We start from the raw sequence: 20,838 nt of genomic DNA on the forward strand, positions 1-20,838 counted from the left end.
AGCCCCAAAGGGTTACCAAGAAGCCCAGGTTGAAGACCTGTTTTTGGACCAAGAGATAGCTGTGGGGCCACATTTGGCAGGTTCTGGGTGGGTATAGCATTACACAAGGGCCCTATGGAACCCCCAGCTGGCCTCTACTGATCCTTTGTGGAGCCCCAGGCTAGGAAGCACCTGAGAACATGCTCTCTAAAACCACGACAACAGACCTGGAGGCATTTGAATGCTGCAGATGGTAAGAATCAGTTCACGACAGGTGGTGATGGCACAAGCCTTCTAACCTAGCACTGGGGAGGCAGAGGAAGGTGGATCTCAATGTGAGGCCAGCCTGGTCTACAGAGTTCTGGGACAGGCAAGGCTACACAGAGAAACCCTGTTAGTCGAGGGCAGTGCTCTGCCTTGTATGGAATCCACATACTCAGAGCCCAGAGTAGACAGCCCCACCCCCACTAAAATGTATCCCTATCGCAGGAACCAGGGTGAAGCTATGGGCAGAGCCCCTGAGGCTCTAGGTTAGTTCACCTCTCTAAGATGACTTAGAGGGCTGCACACCCACCAGAAGACTCTTTGTAGAGGCCTTAGGCAGGAAATGATGGCTGTCATCTGGAAGTAACCCAAAGCTCCACCTAGCCCACCCACCTAGAGCCTGGCCAGTCTTGTAGCACACCCAAATTAGCACTCCACATTCATGAGAGATTTTATTATCACCACAGGGTCAGGGCTCATCTTCACCAACATCCTCCACTGGGGGCTTAAAAGTTGCTGTAACCTACAGCAAGAGGAAGCAGGCACAGAGGGACCCATATTGATAGTTCTGCATGCCTCTGAGAGACAGGCAGGGCTGGGGGCTCCCTCCTGCCCACAGCAGACACTTCCAGACCATCAGGCAGTGAGGTTTCCTGCCCCCTAGGGACTAGCTCAGTGGGATCCTTCTAGGTGTCAGGGAAGGCCATTCCACCTCCCCAAGGTCATTCACACATTGGGCCATGAAAGTGTATGTCCAGAAGGGAGCTGCTTAGTCCTGTAAGATGTCAGTAAGAGAAGAAAGGATATTTTGCCAAGGGCCTATCCCTTCATGGGGCACTAAGCAAGAGCAGGACAGCCAGGTGGGCAAGGTATCCAATTACCCCACATGATGTGACTTCAAGCAAAGGGTACCCACAGGCCTATCAGCAGCAACTTCACAAAGCAATCTCCAGATAGCAGCAACAAGCAAACCCAATAAAGTACAGGGTGAGGGATTAGTTCACTGGGGCAAGGGATCAGCAGCTGCCTCAGTTCCTCAGATGGGTATGTTCTGCTGGGGCTTCTGGAGTGCACCAGAATGCTCCCACCAGTAAAGCAGCCAAGAGGCCCTGCCAGCAGATCCACAGGGTCTGGGCCCTCTTAGGAATCAGGCTCACTGCAGTGACTACAAGGAACCATGTGGGTCCCCACACAGGTGGTGCCAGAGCAGCAGTTCTGTGAATCACGACCCTTTCACAAGGGTCACCTAAGACCATCAGGAAACAGATATTTTACACCACAATTCCTAACAGTAATAAAATTAAAGTTAGGAAGTAGCAATGAAAAAAAATATTATGGTGGAGGGGGTCACCACACCATGAGGAGCTAACTGTATTAAAGGATCACACGGCATTGGGAAGGTTGAGAACCACTGTGCTAGAGAGATGGAGTACAGCACTGAAGCTGGCAGGCTCTGAGAACCACAGTAGTAACTCAAGGGTGAGGCCTGCCTACATTCAGTACATAGAGTGTCAGGCTGGGCAAGGTAGGACCTGAGATGACCCCATGATCAGTGCTATTGTGGCAGAGAGGAGGCGCGATGGCTGTGCAGTGGTAGCTACGTAGGTTGTGTCCAGCTCCTCAGTCCTGTTTGTCCTCTCTCTGCCTCCAGGGGTAGATGAGCTCTCCGAAGAACAGCTTTCGACACAGGGTACCCCAGGAGTGCTTGGGATGGCAACCACAGCTAGGCAGGCGGTAGGTGTGCACCACATGGCTATAGGGCAGGGGGTTTATCTGCAAGGGTAGGGTAGTAATCAGTAGGGTGGGTGGTCATAGGTGCTTCAGCTGTGTCTACAGACCCTCGAGGGCTGGCACCCTGGGAGGAGGAGGATCACAAAGATGTTCCAGCACTTGGCCCAAGGTACAACTCAATACCTGGCAAGTCACCCCAGAACATGTTCTGCTTTCTCCTACAGGGACCACGAACCCAAGACTGAAAGAGCAAAGGGTTTAAGTCCAACAGGAAATGACTACTTGTCATGAGGTCTTTGTAAAGTCATTTCTGTTTTATCACAGTCTTCTTCAGCACTATGGGGTTCAGGGGAGTTCATAAGGCCCAAACAGGGGAACCCCACCCACAGGCTGGACTAGGTATCAGCTATATAGACCACAATAGGTAGCCCCAACCCTACTGGGGAGGCTCCAGACACAGTGAATTATTGTGTTCTGATGCCTGGAACCCACCCCTTAGCTCCACTGAGGACTTCTGTATCTGACCTCTGGCCGACTTAACACCAAGGAGGCATCATACCAGCTGTTCGCAGCTGTCTCAGAACACTGGCAAAATAAGGTGGGAGGGGGTCCCAGGTCTGAGGGGCAGTGAAGGGTAGAGGGTGTTCTTACCTGCATCAGGAGGCGGAGGGGCCTGCCTGCCTCCTGCTCCAGAACTCTGAACTTCACACCAGCTATAGGAAAGCAAGGTATTTAGGAAGGAAGGTGGTGACCCGCCCCCCCCACGCACAGTCAGCTTCCACTGGTCCTACTGAGTGCTGTGAGTCAGCAGAAGCTGCTGCAGGTGGCAATCTGTGACAGTAGAAGCCCTTTGAGTGCACCCACGTGGCAGCAGACCTGCCTGGGCACACATGGTTCTCTTCCACCTTTCCTATCTGCCTCTATGCTGGGTGGCAGAAGCCCTAATAAGTGGTTCAGGCTCTTACAACTTCTATGTCTGGCTAACTTGGGGACCCACTATACCCCTGGCCTGTAGTTTGGGTTCCAAGTCTAGAAAATGCCCAGGAGGAAGGTTCTTAAAAGAGCAAGAAATTGGCTGGGTGGTGGTAGCACACACCATTAATCCCAACACTTGGGGATCAGAGGCAGGAGGATATGAGTTTGTGGCCAGCCTGGTCTACAGAGTGAATTCCAAGACAGCCAGGTGTGGTGGCACACACCTTTAACCCCAGCACTGGGGAGGCAGAGGCAGGCAGATCTCTGTAAGTTCAAGACCAGCCTAGTCTACAAAGAAAGTTCCAGGACAGCCAGGGCTATTACACAAAGAAACTCTGTCTCAAAAAAACAAAACAAAAAGGGCAGGCAATGCTTACTTGAAGCCAGTGAGGTGGGAAGGGTCAGAACTGTGGCTTTCTAAGCAAAGTTAAACTGCCCTGCCCCAGCTGTTGGCTCCAGGCTGGATCTGGGTCTACTATGGCCCACCTGTCTTTGTGTTTAAGGTGAAGAAGTGGAGGCAGAGAGTTTGTGAGCAACATTGCAAATGAGTCTCTGGCCTGAGCCCCCTGAGGCTAATGGAGAAATTAGCTAGAAAGATGTTCTCAAAATGTTTTCTAGGCTTTCAGCAGCAGGGAGACGCCTGCAGGCAGGCCTTGATATTGGTTCAAAGCCAAGGAATCTGTCTGCATGTCCCTCATCAAAAGCCGCTGGGCTGGCTGGAAGAGTCAAATGGGCATGCATACTGGCCACCTTAGAAACCACCTGAATTGTTGAATTGGCTATGCCAGGTAATCCTAAAGTCCCTGCTGTGTCTAAAGCCCCAGAGACAAATGGGTTGCCCATAACAACCTCACACCTAAAGGAGATAGATTCCCCTCAAGGGATCTGGTCTCAATGCAGAGATTCAGGGAAACAGCTTGGGTAATAGGTAATGATTAGACAGTGCAGATGACCCTCTAGCAATGTAGCAGCCCTCATTCTGGCCTGCCTTCCAAGGGTGAGAAGCATCAAAAAGCTGACATATAACCTATAACCACATGGAGACAGACTTCTGTGAGCCCCAGCCATCTCCTATACAGAGCCTACAGCAAGCCCCACATATTACAAGGAGGGTGAGGCCTCAGGTCTTTGTCTCTGAATATTACTCTCCCGGGAGAGAGAGAGAGAGAAGACCGCATGTGCCCACAGCCAAGTCACTTCACTGCCCTGCCCTCCGTGCCACACATACCAATTCTTTCAGGCAGAAGACACATGAGGTTGTAAGGCCTATAGGTATGCTGTATGGCCTGTCAGAAACCAGCCAGCCACCCAGAACCCGGAGCACACTTACCTGCCAGCCTGTAGGGTCGGCAAAGTCGAAGGCCAAGGGAGTAGAGTGGCAAGGAGTTAATGAGGTCCACAAGTAGATGGATTAAGCCCTGCACAGTGATCACCAGGAGCCGGAGCTGTAGCAAAGGGGACATTCAGGGGCAGTGACTGGGGCTGAGGCCACACATTAGACAGGCCTAGGAGGAGAGCAGCCCAACAGGCCCACCACTAGAGGAGGGCTCCTCTATAACCCCATCCACTTAAGATGGGGTCTAACCTCCTCTGTAGCCAGTCTTCCCCAGGGCAGGAACCCCAACTGCTTTAAGATCAGTGCATAGTTTTCAGACTGTTCAGAACAGCCATGCTGTTCTGGCTCAGGCAGGGACCAATCCAAGTTCTGTATGCGCCAGGGCAGGAGGTAGTGGACTCACCAGGGTAAATACCAGGTAGTATAAAGCGGTGGTGGGCAGCAAGAAGACCAGGATGGTGAAGAGCAAGGTTCCAATGAACAGCTGTAGGGAACAAGGCCAACACAGGGAGGCCACTCTATCAATGGCCATACATACCCATCTTTAAACCTCAGTTGGAATTTTTTGGCCTCCTAAGCTAGCAAGGGCCAACATGTTCCCTTTACCATGAGGGGGATGTCTGCGTATCCTACAGACCTGGTGGCTCGTGAGGAAACAGCAGAGTACACAGGCAAACACGATGTTAGGGAAAGTGCACGTATGACATCTGGGTAAGCAGATGGGATAAAGCAAAGCAGGCCTATGCCCACCCGGGGAAAGCACATAGTCTGCTGGGACCTCCCCCTAGGCCGACTGCTGGAGGCTAGCTGCAGGACAGGGGTAGGCTGGTCACTAGTAGGGTCCAAGTAGCTTCCCTGGCCCATCAGCAGGCTCAAAGCTGTAGGTACCTGGTCAAGGTCATAGGAACAAGAATCCACCCGCTGGCGCAGAACATTCCACTTCTTCCCCCGGAACAGGCGCCAGAGAGAGGAGAGGCCGTAGATCTTCAGGCAGTAGAGCCTATAGGACACAGGCTCATGAGGGCCATACCTCACCCAACATACCCAACATATACCTGTGGTGTGCCACGGCTTAGAAAGCTACACTTGACCGTACACATACCTGGCACCGTAGACATAGAAGCAGTAGATGTGGAAGGTAAGAAGGGCGATGATGTCCGAAAGGATGGACAGGGCAACAGTGAGTCCAAGGCAAGCCGAGAGGCCCACATGCCACAGGATGTGCTCAATAAAGGGGGACATAAGGTGGATATAGCCTGCAGAATAGAGTTCAGCCATGAGTAGTGCCTAGTGAGGCACTGAGAGCCCCAGTTTCTGAGAATGCACACCTAACACTCCAGGACACAGTGAGTACAGACCCAGCCATTGGCCCCAGAAATTGGCTTGAGAAGTTGGCCTGACACAGTTGGCTTCATACAAATGGGAGGCCAGAAAATGAAGTCAGTGGGGGAATAGGTTATGGCTAGGGTCTCCTGTTCCCCTCAACCAGCCCTGCTGGCTGCCCAACCCTGCCCAGCAGGCACTCACTGATCCACAGATGGATGTGGTACAGGAAAAAGCGGCCTAGCACCTGATCCAGTGCCCGATTCATCTTGAGCCCAGCAGGAGCACCCATCAGCCACTGCAGCAGATACTGGAGCTCCTCAGCCACGCGCTACAGGGACATGGGGCAGGGGAGGGATGACATGGTCACACTGAGGCAGGTGGGTGGATGGGTAGAGGATTGTCCATAATGAGCGCCCACCCTAGCCAGTCTATCTGGCCAGGGTAAAGGTGGCCCACACTTGCTTCCAAGGTCAGAATCATTGTCTTATTAAACAGGGTCTCACTATTTGGCTCTGTCTTGTAACTTACTGTGTAGACTAGGTTGGCCTTAAACTCAGAGAACCTCTGCCTCTGAATTCCAGGATTAAAGGCGTGCACCACCACACTTGGCAAATCATGATCTTTTTTTTTTTTTTTTTTTTTCCTTTTTGGTTTTTTTCAGACAGGGTTTCTCTGTTACACAGAGCCCTGGCTGTTCTGGACTCTCTGTAGACCAGGCTGGGCAAGAACTCACAGAGATCTGCCTGCCTCTACCTCCCAAGTGCTGGGACTAAAGGCATGAATCACCATGCCTGGCAAATCATTGTCTTCTAACATTGGGCAGAAACAATGTTTCCCAAATTTGTCTGGCCACTGGACCCCGGACCCCTAGTCACAGCTGATTTCCAAAATTCTGACTTGGGACATCTTCCAACAGGCTGGAGTACATAAACCAGTTTCCTGTGCATGTGTCCCCAAGGGACATCTACCTCAATGTGAGAACGTCCTTCATCCTCCTATCCTGCCACTTTAGCCCTACCCATAGGGCCCAAAAGCCCATGATACCTGGATATCATTGAGGCTGGAGAAACCATGGCTCAATTCAAACCACATCTGGGAAATGCTGAAGCCCTCAGTCAAGACTTCACCTTGCCACTTGCTACAGGAGGTTAGGGCTACCCAGCAATGGATAGCAATTTTGGGTGAGAGAGAACGTGCCAGGCTTATCAGGGATTGGGGGAGCAGGTGAGAGCACTGGAGTGCAAGGGCCCTCACAGAAAAGACAAAATTAACTGAGGATAATAAACAGCGCAGGGGCTGGGCGGTGGTGGCCCACGCCTTTAATCCCAGGACTCGGGAGGCAGAGGCAGGCGGATCACTGTGAGTTCAAGGCCAGCCTGGTCTACAAATCAAGTCCAGGAGAGCCAAGGCTACACAGAGAAACGCTGTCTCAAAAAACTAAATAAATAAATAAATAAATAAAACAGCACAAGGGCTTCAACAACAATCAGAGAACCTGGTCCTGGCTGCCAGGATGAAAGACACTGATGGAGTGCTACTCACTGACCAGAGTGGGGAAGCAAGGAGGCTAAGGCACGCTCTGCTTTGTGACCAAGGTGAGGCCACAGGAGCAATTCTTTTCTTTTTTTCCTTTTGGTTTTTCAAGACAGGGTTTCTTTGTATAGCCTTGGCTGTCTTGGAATTGACTCTGTAGACCAGCTGGCCTTAAACTCAGAGATCCACCTGTCTCTGCCTCCCAAGTGCTGGGATTAAAGGTGTGTGCCACCACCATCCAGCTCTCAGGAGTAAGTCTCTTCTCTCTACATGCTCTTCCCAAAGCCTCTTGCAACCCTGGGAGGAGAGCAAAGCCTTCTTTATAAATAGGGCTTATTTAATATTTAAAGGATAAAAGCCTGGCAGCGGAAAGAGACGCCATTTTTAATTAAATATTTATGGATTTTTGGGGTGTTTTTTTTTTTTCAGTTTTGCAAAAAAGGAGGATTCAGACAAAGCTAGCCAAGAAACAGAATATAGAAACAGCCTACCCCTTTTACCACGGCCCCAGCTTCTCTTTCTTATTGGGATGACCTCCACACACCTCCCAACTCAGGAAGCTGAGAGGGGCCCACTGCTGCCTCCAGATTCCTGGCCTGGCAACAAACAGAACTGGCATGTGTCTACACTGATGGAGAAGCAGAAGTTGTGCCCATGAAGACGCCCTCAAGGCTTTCACAGTAGAGACAGTGCCTTGTCTCTGCTGAAGATGAGATGGAGAACCGGGACGTTCCAAGGCTGGGTGGAAATGAGGTGGAGAAGGCCAGAAGAGCAGGAAGGGACCAGTGTGCATGTGCTGTACATACTATGCAGGGGACACCGGGAGCACAGAGGACAAGCCTGTGCCTCATTCCAGTGTAAGGGCTATCTGGGAATCACCTGGCCAGCCCAGCAACAGCCCTCAACACTGAGGGCCCTCCTGAGACTGGCTTCATCTAGAAGATCATCTCAATACAGAAAGGTGCCCATGGAAGCCTCAACCACAAGTGGCCCCCAGGCAACTGCCACCTTCAAGAACGGGAAGCAGGTACTTGGCCAGTGGTACTCTGAGAGACACAGGTCCCAAGAGTCAGGAAACATCTCAGGCTAGGGCCAAGGGTTGTGGCTCTAGGGTGAGGACAGGGAAGAGCTGTTCCTGCCAGCCAAAGGACTGCCTAAGAGGATTCTCAAACCTCAGGAAGCCGGGCTCCACCCACATCTACTCACATCAGCCACAGGCACCAGGGCATTGGCCAGCTGTCCAATTCGGTTATTGCTGTGCAGCCAAGAGAGCAGCAGCAGGCCAAGGGCCACGTCCAGTAGCACAGAAACCAGCATGTTGGCCTTCCTGGAAGGAATGTCAGGAAAACAGCTGAGAGATGGCTAGGTACAGCCTGTGACCTCAGAGGCCTGGCTGGAGGCTCAGTGCAGAGCAGAGGTGGGGAAGAGTGTGGGCCTCCTTACCCATCCTTGTAAAGGAAGCCATACCTCATCAGCTGCATGGGACTCTGGGCTTTCTCAGTGCTGAAGATGAGGGAGAGGTGCTTGAGGCGGTGCTGGAGCTGCTCACAAGTGGAGAGCTTGCTTCTGATGAAGGAAAGGGGCCACAGCTTCCATAGCCTAGGGACAATAGAAGGGCTGAGACTGATACCTTCAGCCTTAAGTTTCCAGCCAAGGTTCCTCATGCTAGAAAGAGCCAGGTCCACTCAGCCTGAGCCCTCTGGTTCCACTCCAAAGCTCAGCAAGGCCCAGGTAAGCGTGAAGGACACCATGGCCAAGCAAGGATGCACAGGTGTGAGGTCAGCACCCTAGTGACCCCTACCCCTCCACTGAGCTTACTGTCACTGCAGAGGTGGACCTCCTCACAGAGCCTCAGGTATGCCTGAGCTGCATCAAGATGGCTGAAAAGTGAGCCAGGCATGGTGGCACACGCCTTTAATACCAGCACTCAGGAAGCAGAGGTAGGCGTCTCTTGCATTCAAAGTCAGCTTGGTCAGGGCTACCCTCTCTTTCAAAAGAAAAAAAAAAAGTCCCCAAAGTGGAGATTAGGTCATCTCTCCCCCCACCCAGGACTTGCCCTGCCTACTGGAAGGTAACTCAGCTCAGCACGGTTCTTCCTGGCCTTTCCAGTAAGACTGAACCCCTCACAAAGGAGGCACTGAGACGTTTCCACAGATGCTCGCACAGTAAGAGACGATGTCTCCAGGACAAGGAAAAAGTACCCGATAGCAAATGGGCTGGACTCATGCGAGCCAGGACAGCAGGCAGAGGAGCACAGCAGCAGCAGCAGCAGGAGCTATGTTCCCACTCAGAGCCCTTGCTGAAGGCAGGAAGGCCCTAAGGCTCCTGGGACCTGCAGAGCTGTGGGTAACCTCAGGAGGAAGGAGCAGGGCATGACTTCCCTTTCAAGTAGCCAGCCACAGTGACCTCTCACTGGCCACATGAAATACCAAGGCCCCAAGGCCCAGGGCCTGGGCTCACCACACCCTCGAGTTGTTTGAGAAGGGCACATAGTCATGAAAGGTAGAGGCGCTTTACTCTGCAGCGAGCGCCTCGCCTGCACACCAGCACTCATAACCACCGACTCTTGCTTGATGAGCAGGCTGGTGTCTGCAACCAATACACAAGCATCTATTCACTTTCCCTGAATCCCTTGAGAGGATAAGAAAAACTAAGGACCATCTCTGATGTAATGGCACTTGGGCCCAGGTACAGCTTCACTTATTAGTTCTAAGGTTGTCATAAAGTCTACGCCGTACATCAAAATACCCAGCAGCCCCTGCAACTAAAGTGTATCCCCATAGGTTACCCAGGGCTCCCCTTCTGGGACAGTATCCAAAGGTCTCCAAAGCCCCTGGAAAGTGGAGGACCCCATGCCAGACACCAGTCTGTAGATCTAAAGGAAGGAGAAAGCTGAGGGAGAGCTACAGCCATTCCTTACGGACTGCAGCACCAAAAAACCAACCTCCTAGACTAGGGGTGTAGCTCATCAGGTAGAGTGCTTGTCCTGTACTGTGGTGGCACACGACTTTGATACCAGCAGAGGTGGCAGAAGGAGGTGGATCTGAGTTCCGGGCCAGTCTGACCTACATAGAGTTTTCCAGGACAGCCAGGACTACATCATGACATATTGTCTCAAAATAAAAAGTTAAAGGTCATCTTTGGTTACATGGCAAGTTTGTGCCCAGCTTGCGATATCTAAGAACCCTGTCTTATTTTGAAAAGGGCGACAGAGTTGAGAGTTCACACACACACACACACACACACACACACACACACACACACACACACACACACACACACGGCAGGGAGGGAGAGGGAGAAGAGAACATCTTCTGGGGAGAAAAGGGGCCCCCAGGCTCTCCTTCACAACCTAAAGAGCCCAGTGTTACCCAGCATTCCCAGGATTTGGAGATTTTTCAAACAGCTCACTAGGTCAGCAACCTGATTCTAGAGAGCCTGGGTGGGAACCAGCCCCAGGGAACTGGCTAGCCTGAAGAGAAACTGCATGAGCACCTGAAGCCTGCTGTGGGGAGAACAGAAAAGCTGGGAAGCAGGCAGCTGTGCCCTCACAGGTCAACCCCAAAAAGAACAGATACTGGCTTTAATCCCTGCACTCCCAGAGGCAGCGTTTGAGGCTAGCTTGGTCTACATAGTGAGTTCTAGGCCAGCCAAGGCTACATAGCTGAGACCCTGTCTCAAAACAAAAAATAGTGCCGGGCATAGTGGCGCATGCCTTTAATCCCAGCAGGTGGATCTTTGTGAGTTCGATGACAGCCTGATCTACAAAGAGAGTTCCAGGACACCCAGGACTATTACATGGAGAAACCTTGTCTCAAAAAACAAAAAAAAAAAAGGAAATGAGCTAAAGAGATGGTGCAATGATGTGGAGCCCTTACAGCAATGTGTTGCTCTTACAGAAGACATAGGTTTCATTCCCAGCACCAACATGGTGGCTCAGAACCAAGCTCTGAGAAGAGATGCACATGATACACAAATGCAGATCAGTTCATACAATCATACATATAATTTTTTAAAAAGGTACAATAACCCAGTCTTGTGCTCATCAGATTTCTCTTTTAGGTGCTTGAACTGTGACTCATTCTATACCCGACTGGATGAGCACCACCCAATCACAGTCTCCAGAAAAAAAAAAAAAAAGGCTGGACCCAGAAGGGACATAGGAACAGTAGCCTCAACTAGGATATCCCCTGAGATGCAAAGGGAAGGAAGGTAGGATGAGAACTGGTCCCAGGAACAACATGAGCCTCAGGAAGGACCTCTGGCCAACTTCTGTCAATGCCACTACACACTAAAGGGAGAGTCTGTGGTTCTTCTAGCTCTGCCCTTCCTGTCTGAGGAACCTACCGGCAAGCACTAGCTGCTGAGATCAGGGACAACAAAGAAGCCAGTAGCAGGCACACAGGCCCCGAGGCCCGCTTTGCCAACTCCACAAGTATGCTCGCCTCCACTCCTTCCGATTGCCAGTGGCTCAGGCGGACGGGGCCCTCATCAAACTGGTCATTTCGGAAGAGCATCTCACTGCGTGCCACTGTGTCAAAGACGTCAGCTAGGCCTCCGGTGCTGGCTGTGGTGTCTCCAGTCTGACAGTCAGGTAGTTCTCTAGGTGGGTGCAGCCAGGAGAGCAGCAGTTTGCGCTGATCATAGAAGATGAGCATGACCTGGTCTTCAGTGGGCGTGTCCAGAGTGTTGGGCATCTGGTAGTACATGGCCTTACAGCTCCAGAGCTTGGTACCCCTCTCCCGGCATAGCTGCAACCAGGGATCATGGGAGAAGATGGCACCCAGACCCTCTAGGAAATGTCCCAGGCTCTCCTCTGGCTCCTGCTGACGGTGGCACCAGGTACCTAACACAGACACTTGTACTTGACTGGCCTTCTGCACCTGGGCCAGGAGCTCCTTGACCTGGATGGGGATGAAGGGGAAGTGCACCACAGCCAGGATCACAGCACTACTCTGTCCTGGGACCCACCGTCCCACTAGCAGGCCACTATCTGCCGAAGCACAGCACGTGGGGAAGAAGGCCTTGAGCACCATGCTGGGAGCCCTGGAAGAGAGGAGACAGTGTTGGTGTGGAGCTGCTGCAACTGTGTGTCTGGCAGCAAGATGGCGTACTATGCTTATGGACCATTCACCTGGCCGCAGGTTGGGAAAGCACAATTCCGGGTTTGGTGGCAGAGACTGTGGGTCAAGGCTGTGTGTCTCACAGGGACTGAACTCATCCAATCACTGCCCCAGGAAGCAGCAGCTATAGGTGCAATGGCAGGCCAGTGCTTCCTCACCGAAGCAAGCAGCCTGAAGCAGGGCAAAGTGGGGTGTTCAGGCAGACAGCAGTGACAGCAGTATATGGGCTGAGCCTGAGGGCTTCTTTATGAGACTCATATGTAAAAGCACAAAGCACGAGCATGCACAAAAATCATAACTTAGCCGGGCGTGGTGGCACACACCTTAATCCCAGCACTCAGGGAGGCAGAGGCGGCTGGATCTCTGTGAGTTTGAGGGCAGCCTGGTCTACAAAGTGAGACCAGGACAGCCAGGGCTACACAGAAAAATGCTGTATCGAAAAACCAAAAAATTAACAAATCAGAAGCCAGCTGTGTGATGCATACCTGTAATTCCAGACGTGGAAAGGTGGAGGCAGGAGTGTAAGGCCAGCCTTCAGAAGAAGAGAAGAGAAATAAAAAAAGATGATACCAACAGCCGGGCGTGGTGGCGCACACCTTTAATCCCAGCACTCGGGAGGCAGAGGCAGGCGGATCGCTGTGAGTTCGAGGCCAGCCTGGTCTACAAAGTGAGTCCAGGATGGCCAAGGCTACACAGAGAAACCCTGTCTCAAAAAACCAAAAAAAAAAAAAAAAAAGATGATACCATGGTTCTTGACTATATTTTCAGTACTTACGAGGCTAAAGCAGGAAGATGACTGTGAGTTCAAGGCCAGCGAGACCTACACATGAATTTCAGGGAAGCCTGGGATATAATATAAGGGTACAAACAGCAACAACCAGGATTGACTTAAGCAAGAATTAAGATAAAAATTTAAAACCTGGGGCTGGAGAGATGACTCTGAGGTTAACAGCAGTTGTTGCTTTTGCAGAGGACCTGAGTTTATGATTCCCAGCGCCCATATAGTGTTTCACAACCATTTATAACTCCCATTCAGGCAGATCCATGGGCACCAGGCACATATGTGGTACACATACATACATGCAGGCAAAACCTCAGACACACAAAGTAAATAAATCTTAAAAAAAAAAAAAAAAGTCTCAAACCTGTTTTGGAGGGCCAGGGATGGTTTTCAATGGTAGAGTGCTTGCCAAGCACGGCCAACATTCTGAGTTTGATCTCAAGCACCACCAAAAATAAAAAATAATAGTAAACCAAACTTCTTTTGGGGCTCAGGAAAACCAGACACACATACATAGCACTGGTCCTAAAGCTGAGTCTAGGGCCTAGGACTCCATATCCCTGCTTGAAGAAGCCTTTCGCTCTGGAACAGGGAGCATGTCCTCCTGCCAATGGGCTCGGGGAACAGTTCGGGCAAGTAGGTTGCACATTCGGGGCCTGCCTGGGCTACAGAACAAGATCAAGGCCAACGGGGTCAATGTAGTGAGACTGTAAGCCCTTCAAGGAATCAAAGTGGCCAGGCCCCATCCTGAGGACCTCCAACTGCCAAGTTCTGCCCATAGAAAACAAGAAAGGCCATAATGGTGTCCAAGCTCTGCCCTACAGAGTAAAAAGCCCAAGCTCTGCCACCCCCATCCCCCAAAACCCAATATAAGCCTGCCTCTCACTCAGTTCTCTCACACAAGCAGAGGGAGCCATCCTCTTGGGTCTTTCCCAATAAAGTTCCTGTGTGAGGTTTGTGGTATTCCTTGGCCTCAGACTGCCAGGCTACCATTCCCCTCAGATCTGTAACACAGAGACGGTCTCAAAAAATAGGTAAAGAAGAGGCTGGCGACGTGCCTCAGTGGTAGAGCTGTCTTAACTCTGCCCTCTGCTCACCTGAGGTACCTCTGGGTAGTCCTTATCTTTCTCTGGAATCTTGACAGCCATGACAAGACGGGGCTCCCAGCAGGGCATTATTATTCCCCATGAGAGAATGCCAACACATTTCTGTGACAGGACACCAGCCCCCTGGCCTCTCAGGGTCTTGATGTGGCCTTTGAGTATCAAGAACCCCACCACAGCTACAAACCTCTATTCTGTGGGGCTTCCACCTTTCCTTCTACAGAAGGCAGCTATTTGGGGTTGTGGGCCTTCTAATGGGCATCCTTGCTGAACTGCTAGAGTGGTTGGCAGGGTTTGGGTGCCTACATGTGCCTTTTTTTTTTTTTAAGACACTTTCCCATCTTGCCTATGTGAAGGACACAGCAATCCTGAACAAAGACCCCCAATTTTGGATCCTTTCCTGAGGGAGGCACACACCTTGGGCTGAACCCCAGCTTTGTGGTCTACTGTTCACAAAAAAAAAAAAAAAAAAAAAAAATCCTTGGACCTGAGAGGCCAGAGAGTAACACAAGAACACAAGTGCTCAGGACAAATGCCCAGAGCCTGAGGGACCCAGATGCAGCTGCTCCCTCGCTGCAGGTAAACTAGCCCAGAGAATACCTCACATGACAACCTGGCAAAGGCTTTTGTAATACCGAGGATTAGACCTGGACTCTCATGTGAGCTGTAAGCCCACCCCAAAGCTGAGAGGTCTAAATGTGTCTGAGTTGAGCTGTAAGATTTCCAAATGCTGCTGGGTGATGGTGGCCCACACCTTTAATCTCATCACTCGGGAGGCAGAAGCAGGTGGATCCCTGTGAGTTCGAAGGCAGCCTGGTCTACAATGTGAGTCCAGGACAGCCAAGGCTACACAGAGAAACCCTGTCTCAAAAAAACAGAAAAGAAAAACAAAGATTTCCAAATGCTGAATACAAGAACACAAGGGCTAGAGAGATAGATGGCTAAGAGGTTAAGAGCACTGACTGCTCTTCCAAAGGTCCTGAGTTCAATTCCCAGCAACCACATGGTGGCTCACAACCACCTATAATGAGATCTGGTGCCCTCTTCTGGCGTGCAGGCATACATGCAGCCAAAATACTGTATACTTAATAAATCTTAAAAAAACAAAAAAAACAAAAACCAATCCAAGCCCGAAGAAGCTCTCTCTGCAACAGCTATTGCCAAGTGAGTCAAGGAAGCCTCTCCACAGACTGCACATCATAAGTCTCCAGTAAAACAAACTGTAATGCCTGAAGAAAGCAGGCACCTGTTGGGTATTCACAGAGAAACCCTGATGCCCAGCACCAGTCCAGGCCAAAGCCCATAGCTAGTATCAAGTACCAATTTCTCTCATCCGTTCTGTAAGAACTGTCTCCAGAAAGCCATGACATGGGGCTGTAAGGCATTGCAAAAAGTACTAGAACAGCCAGGCGTGGGGGCGCATGCCTTTAATCCCAGCACGAGCCCAGGACAGAGAAGCCCCCCACTGTCACAGAGGACCATTCAGCACAGCCTAAGCTTTTGTTCCACAACCTCATAAGGACACACAGCTCAGTGAAATACCATCTGACTCTCCTGGGGAACACTTCCCATTAACTAAGGAAAAAATGCTCAAAAACTGTGTGGGAAGAGAAATGCCCCTGGTCTAATTATAGATAGATGTTGCGGGGCAGAGGGCTGGTTTTGAGTCTGTTCACAATGAGTAAATGCAACGTGCTGTGTACATAATTTGTGCACATCCTTTTTGTACAGCACGCTTCATTTAGTTTGCCTTAAAAAAAAAAAAAACAAATAAAAAACACAAAGCTCAGGTCAAAGGAAAGAAGGTGGAAAGCAGAGCTTGGTGCTCTCTGATCTGTAGGGTACTGAGAGAACTCAAGTTATGAGGCAAATTCCCACCCTCACTCCCAACTCCACTGCCAGAACCACTGAAGTGTAAAGGAGTGTGCTTACACTGGGCTGCTGGGATTCCAGCAGCAGAAAAACATGAAAGAGCAAGGAGATCGATACAAGAGGTGAGAGGCTGGAGAGAGAAGGCAGAAACCTGGGCAGTGCGAACTTCTGAAAAGATGCTGATGAAAAGCATAGTCCAAGCCTGGAAACGCTGCCTCTGCTAGGAAGGGGTCAGTTCCCTCTCCCAGCAGCCCATTCCCAGGTGGGTTAAATAAGAGAGGCCTCAGCAAGTCAGACTTCAGTAAAAAGAACTACTGCTTACCTCCCCTGCAAGGACAGGCCGGAGGGATGGCCAGCCCGGTTAAGAGCAGACAGGGACACATCATAGCTGAAATTCTATTTTGTGAATCTTTGAGAGAGTTCCTATTGACCCCACGTTCAAAACAACAAAACCCCAAAGCAAAACAAAATCCACTTTTCTGACTGGGGATTGTAGCTCAGTTGGTAGGATGCTTGTCTAGCCTGCACGAGACCCTGGGCTCAGTCCCCAGAACCTCAAAACCGGGTAGTAGTAGCGCATGTCTGTAATCGGGAAGTGGACGCAGGAAGATCAAAAATTCAAGGTCATCTTTTGCCATACTGGGATTTTTTTTAGGCCAACCTAGCCTACAAGAGAACCTGTCTAGATACACGTTTTTGCCTCTGTAAATGCTTTCCTTTTTTTCATTTCAAAAGGAGGTGGGCAATCTGTTTCCGATTTTTACTGAGGTCAATGGCAAGTATGAGTCTGCGCCGATGTCCCAGAAATCTTCCAGCTAGTTCCCTGCCTGGAGCTTGGCTCCCTCAGGTTCCGGACAGCAGGCCCAGACCCACAACCGGTGCCACCGAGCCAGGAGGTCAGCTGCGGGGTGGCCGCCGCTCCCTCCACCCAAGGCTCCAGGTTTCCCATCTCAGAGTATTAGGAGACTGGTCCTGAGGACCAAGAGGCCTGCGCTGCCCCAGGATTTCCTCCTCTTCCTCTCCCGGCCCCGCCGCCCTCTAGTGCTCACCGGCTGGTGCCCAGGGCCGCGTCCCCGAGCGGTAGGGAAAGGCACTGGGTTGGGCACCGCGTTTGACAGGCCCGGGAGGACAACGGTGCTCACGGCCCCCAGGCCCGCCGCGGGACATCAGCACCATTTCCGCCGGCTCCGCGCGTTGCCGCGCGACGGTCCGGTCCCCAAACGTGCCCGGGCTGTCCACCGACTGAGCCCGAAAGTTCCGCGCGCGACTCCTGTCGCCAAACCTACCCTCCTGTAAACGTCCTGAAAGATGGGTTGGATCCAGCCTTTGGGAACCCAGATCGTCGCTTTGTTCTCAGCGCCATTCCCGGCCTAGGCTCCCAAGCCCGGGCCCTCCCACCTGTCTCTGCATTGCGGGTAGAGTGCACTCCGACATATTTGGGCCGCATAGTCTGAAAGCCATACCCTAACAACGCTGCAACTAATGTTTATTGAGCATCTACTTACAAAGTTCTTACTTGTTTTGTTTTGTTTTTCTGTGTAGCCTTAGCTGTCTTGGAGTCACTTTGTAGACCTGGCTGGTCTCGAACTCACATTGATCCTACTGCCTCTGCCTCCCCCAAGTGCTGGGATTAAAGTTCTTACATTATCCATTAACTCCCCCACAAGATAATGATCAGGACATACTGAGATAATCTGGAGGAGCGACAGGTGTTGTGGTATAAACCACAGACCTTAGTGTCCAGATGACAGGCTGGGTGCCACCCTACACCCTGAGGGGGCAACAGCTCTCATTTATAACCCTAGAGGAAAGGCTGCTGTTCTCCTGCCTTGAATGGAAAAGTATGAAAGGACCTGCGCTACAAAGAGCGCTCCCAGCACTCCACCCAAAAGCTCAAGATTGGTTTGGACCAGCGTTGATGGAGAAACTGAAGACATCTTTCAAAACAGCACCTGTACAGGAGAGACCCTAAAGATCCAACCAACCCTTGCCACGTGTCCCCTCTAGGACATCTACAGGACATGACCCTCTAATTCCCTTACCCTTTACCTCTGTTGGGCCCAGAGTTGCTGCTGGAGGCTCAAGAGTAGGGATGCTTCTGAGGCTGGGGCAGGGGTGGGGTGGGGGGGAACACTAAGGGACCACACCCTTACCCTAAACTGCCCAGCCCAGGCTAGCCACACCCTCCCTGCCTGTCTGTCTGTCTCAGATTAGGATGTAGGGGTTGGGGCACCTGGCTATGTGCTGACAGACACCCTCAGCTGCCAGGATCTGTAGCTTCTAGTATTGCCTCAAAGCTCAGGTCTCCTGAGATCCAGGCTAGCAGAGCCAGGGAGGTTGGAGGTCCGGGTGGGCATATGAATGGCTACAGGTATACTGAAAAGGGAAGTGAAGTGGAAACGGACCATTTTAGAGCTGCACCAGGATGTGGTGAGTCATAGTTTCTGGAGAGACTTGCCAAGAGGAAATTAAAAAGCCAACTATGACCAGGTGTCAGGATGAAGGTTCAGCAGACCCCAAGGAGCCCACCAGTCTTCCATGACAGTACAGGCTTCAGGCCTGGCCAGTCATAGGAAGGGGTTATTTCCCCAGAACCATCAGGCCATCTCCCTGAGGTACTGGTACACTTTGATGCAGTTGTCCCCTGCATCTGCCACCACCAGTTGGCCCTGGGGTGTACAGGCCATACCCAAGGGCCTCTCTAGTCCCTCCAACTGCAGGCAGATGGGTGGCCCAACCCGGGGGAACACAATCACTTGGTGCCTCTGCTCATCAGCCACAATAATGCTACCCTCTGCATCAGAGCACACACCCGCTGGACGGCCAAAGCTATGCCCAGTCAGGGTTCCCAGGGACCCCAGAGGCTGGTGGGCACTGCCAAACAGCTGCACATCCCCAAACTCCTCACTCACAGCAAAGCCCCCATCTGGTCCTGGCCCTACCCAACAGGGACCCTCCAGTCCTAGCATGGAGACTGGATCGAGGGACTCCAAGGTTGGCCCTAACACGAAACTTTGCACAATTCCAGGCAAGTAGTCTGTCACCAGTAAGTGACCAAGGGCATCCACAGCCAGTCCTCGAGGGGACAAGTACGTGCCTACAGTCATCCAGCGGCCCTGAGGTTCCCGGGAAGTGTACTGGAGAGCATGCACAGCCCCATGGATGAGGTCACTGACCACCACAAGCCCTGAAGCTGTCACGGTCACATCCTCTGGAACAAAGGCTCCAGTTCTAGGCATGCGGCAGGGTAGTTGACAAATGGCATGTCCCTCAAGATCCAGCACATAGACACAGGATGCAGCACCAGCCGTCAAGAAGAGCAGGCCATCTGGGGAGCAGTGCAGGCCCCGGGGGCTTCCCGCAGCCCCTGCTGGCACCAGGATTTGCCCCAGCAGCCTGGGCTGCAAAGAGAAACTGGCATCTCTAAGTTGGTCCAGCCTGAGATTAGGCCCTTGAGGGTTGATGGCTGGGAGTAGGGGTGGCCCGGGAAGTCAAGGAGTCAGGACAGATGGGAGGCCGAGGACGGCAAGCAGTCACAGTCTCAGGTTCTCTGCGGCTGCAAAAGAGTTGGAACACCCATGTGTGCAGATGGTGGCTTTTGGGTGCCAGCACCCTCCCATTGTACAGCTGAGGTGACCTGGGAGGCAGAGGGCAAGGCTGTGCTGTATTTATGCTTCTTTGTTCTGAGTGCTCACCTTGTCCCCAAGCCCAGCAACCACATAGGTGTCAAAGTGTCTACAAAGTGATCTGGCAGACACCACCCTCTCAAGAAGGGCAAAAGTTTTGCTCTAAGGCTCAAGTCACGTGCTTAGCTCTGTCCTAGCTTGGGAGTGAGGGGGAAGGGTGACAGATAAGCGGCATTTCTCAAACTTACCAGCCCTGGGACTCCTCCTTCACAGGAACAGCCTGAGCGCCTGTTAGTTACCACCTCCACCGCCTCCACCACCACCACCACCACCGCCTCCACCACCACCACCACCACCGCCTCCACCACCACCACACAGCCCTTCTGCTTTAGCCAGGGAGACATTCAAACCCCAGCCGCCCAGGGCTCTCCACATGTCTCTCACCTCATTCACAGAGATCAGGATACCTCTTATCTGGGGCTGGCTGGCCTCAGGGTTTTAGGTCAGGTCTCTGTTGTTGGAGACACCCTGGGTGTGTGTGTGTGGGGGGGGGGGAAGGAAGGCTAGGGGAGGAGTCACCAGACAAGTTTCCTGCAGGGACAAGTTGAGCTGGGGGAGGGGGACAGCGGCTTGGGCTGAGTCCCTGGCCTCCAGTCCTGCCCCCTCTGGCTTGGGCCTCGTCCTTACCCTGAACACGTTCTCCTGCCCCTGCAAAGCTCTCTAGAACAAGCATGCCCTCTCCAAGAGTCACCCACAGTCCTCTACAACAATAGGCCACCCCTTCAGGCAGGACATTTGTGTCAGGACCAAACCTTGGTCACTCTCTTGCCACCAAGAAGTCAAGCTGGTTCTGACACTTCCCATGAGTCTGGTGATGCTGCCTCTCATGATCAGAAAGCAGCGTACAGTAGGCACATGGAGGTACTGAGAGGTAGGTGCCTCAGATTTAAGACTTAAGGTTTCTTGGACACCTGGACTCTGCCCCCAGCAGATCGCCACAAAGCCTCCAGGTCAGTGACGTCTACCTGGCCTTTGTCAGCCTTGGCCTGCAGCCCCACAGCAACCTAGGCTGACCAGCCAGAACTCTGGTCCCAACAACACCTGTAATGCCTCACAGTGGGGTGGCTTCCTGATGCTATCACCAGGTAGGTGGTTAATGGGGCAGCTGAAGGTCCTGTTTGGACTGGCC

The 20,838-nt window shown here is 52.0% G+C and overlaps 2 protein-coding genes across 2 annotated transcripts; both read right to left on the bottom strand.

Moving 5' to 3' along the window:
• Positions 1–1,634: 1,634 nt before the first annotated feature.
• Pigq (phosphatidylinositol glycan anchor biosynthesis class Q) lies at positions 1,635–20,180 on the bottom strand. The gene is made up of 11 exons (XM_051167556.1): positions 20,094–20,180; positions 11,492–12,190; positions 8,612–8,743; positions 8,351–8,471; positions 5,813–5,939; positions 5,388–5,541; positions 5,174–5,285; positions 4,689–4,769; positions 4,280–4,394; positions 2,626–2,687; positions 1,635–2,016 (listed from the first exon to the last, which is right to left on the bottom strand). The coding sequence occupies exons 1-11, from the start codon at positions 20,096–20,098 to the stop codon at positions 1,864–1,866; spliced, it is 1,761 nt and encodes a 586-aa protein (XP_051023513.1). The 5' UTR covers positions 20,099–20,180; the 3' UTR covers positions 1,635–1,863.
• Nhlrc4 (NHL repeat containing 4) lies at positions 18,482–19,873 on the bottom strand. Its single transcript, XM_051167555.1, has one exon. The coding sequence runs from the start codon at positions 19,260–19,262 to the stop codon at positions 18,621–18,623; it is 642 nt and encodes a 213-aa protein (XP_051023512.1). The 5' UTR covers positions 19,263–19,873; the 3' UTR covers positions 18,482–18,620.
• Positions 20,181–20,838: the final 658 nt, after the last annotated feature.

Source organism: Acomys russatus, chromosome 25 (genome assembly GCF_903995435.1).
Source record: "Acomys russatus chromosome 25, mAcoRus1.1, whole genome shotgun sequence".
NCBI classification, from domain to species: Eukaryota; Metazoa; Chordata; class Mammalia; order Rodentia; family Muridae; genus Acomys; species Acomys russatus.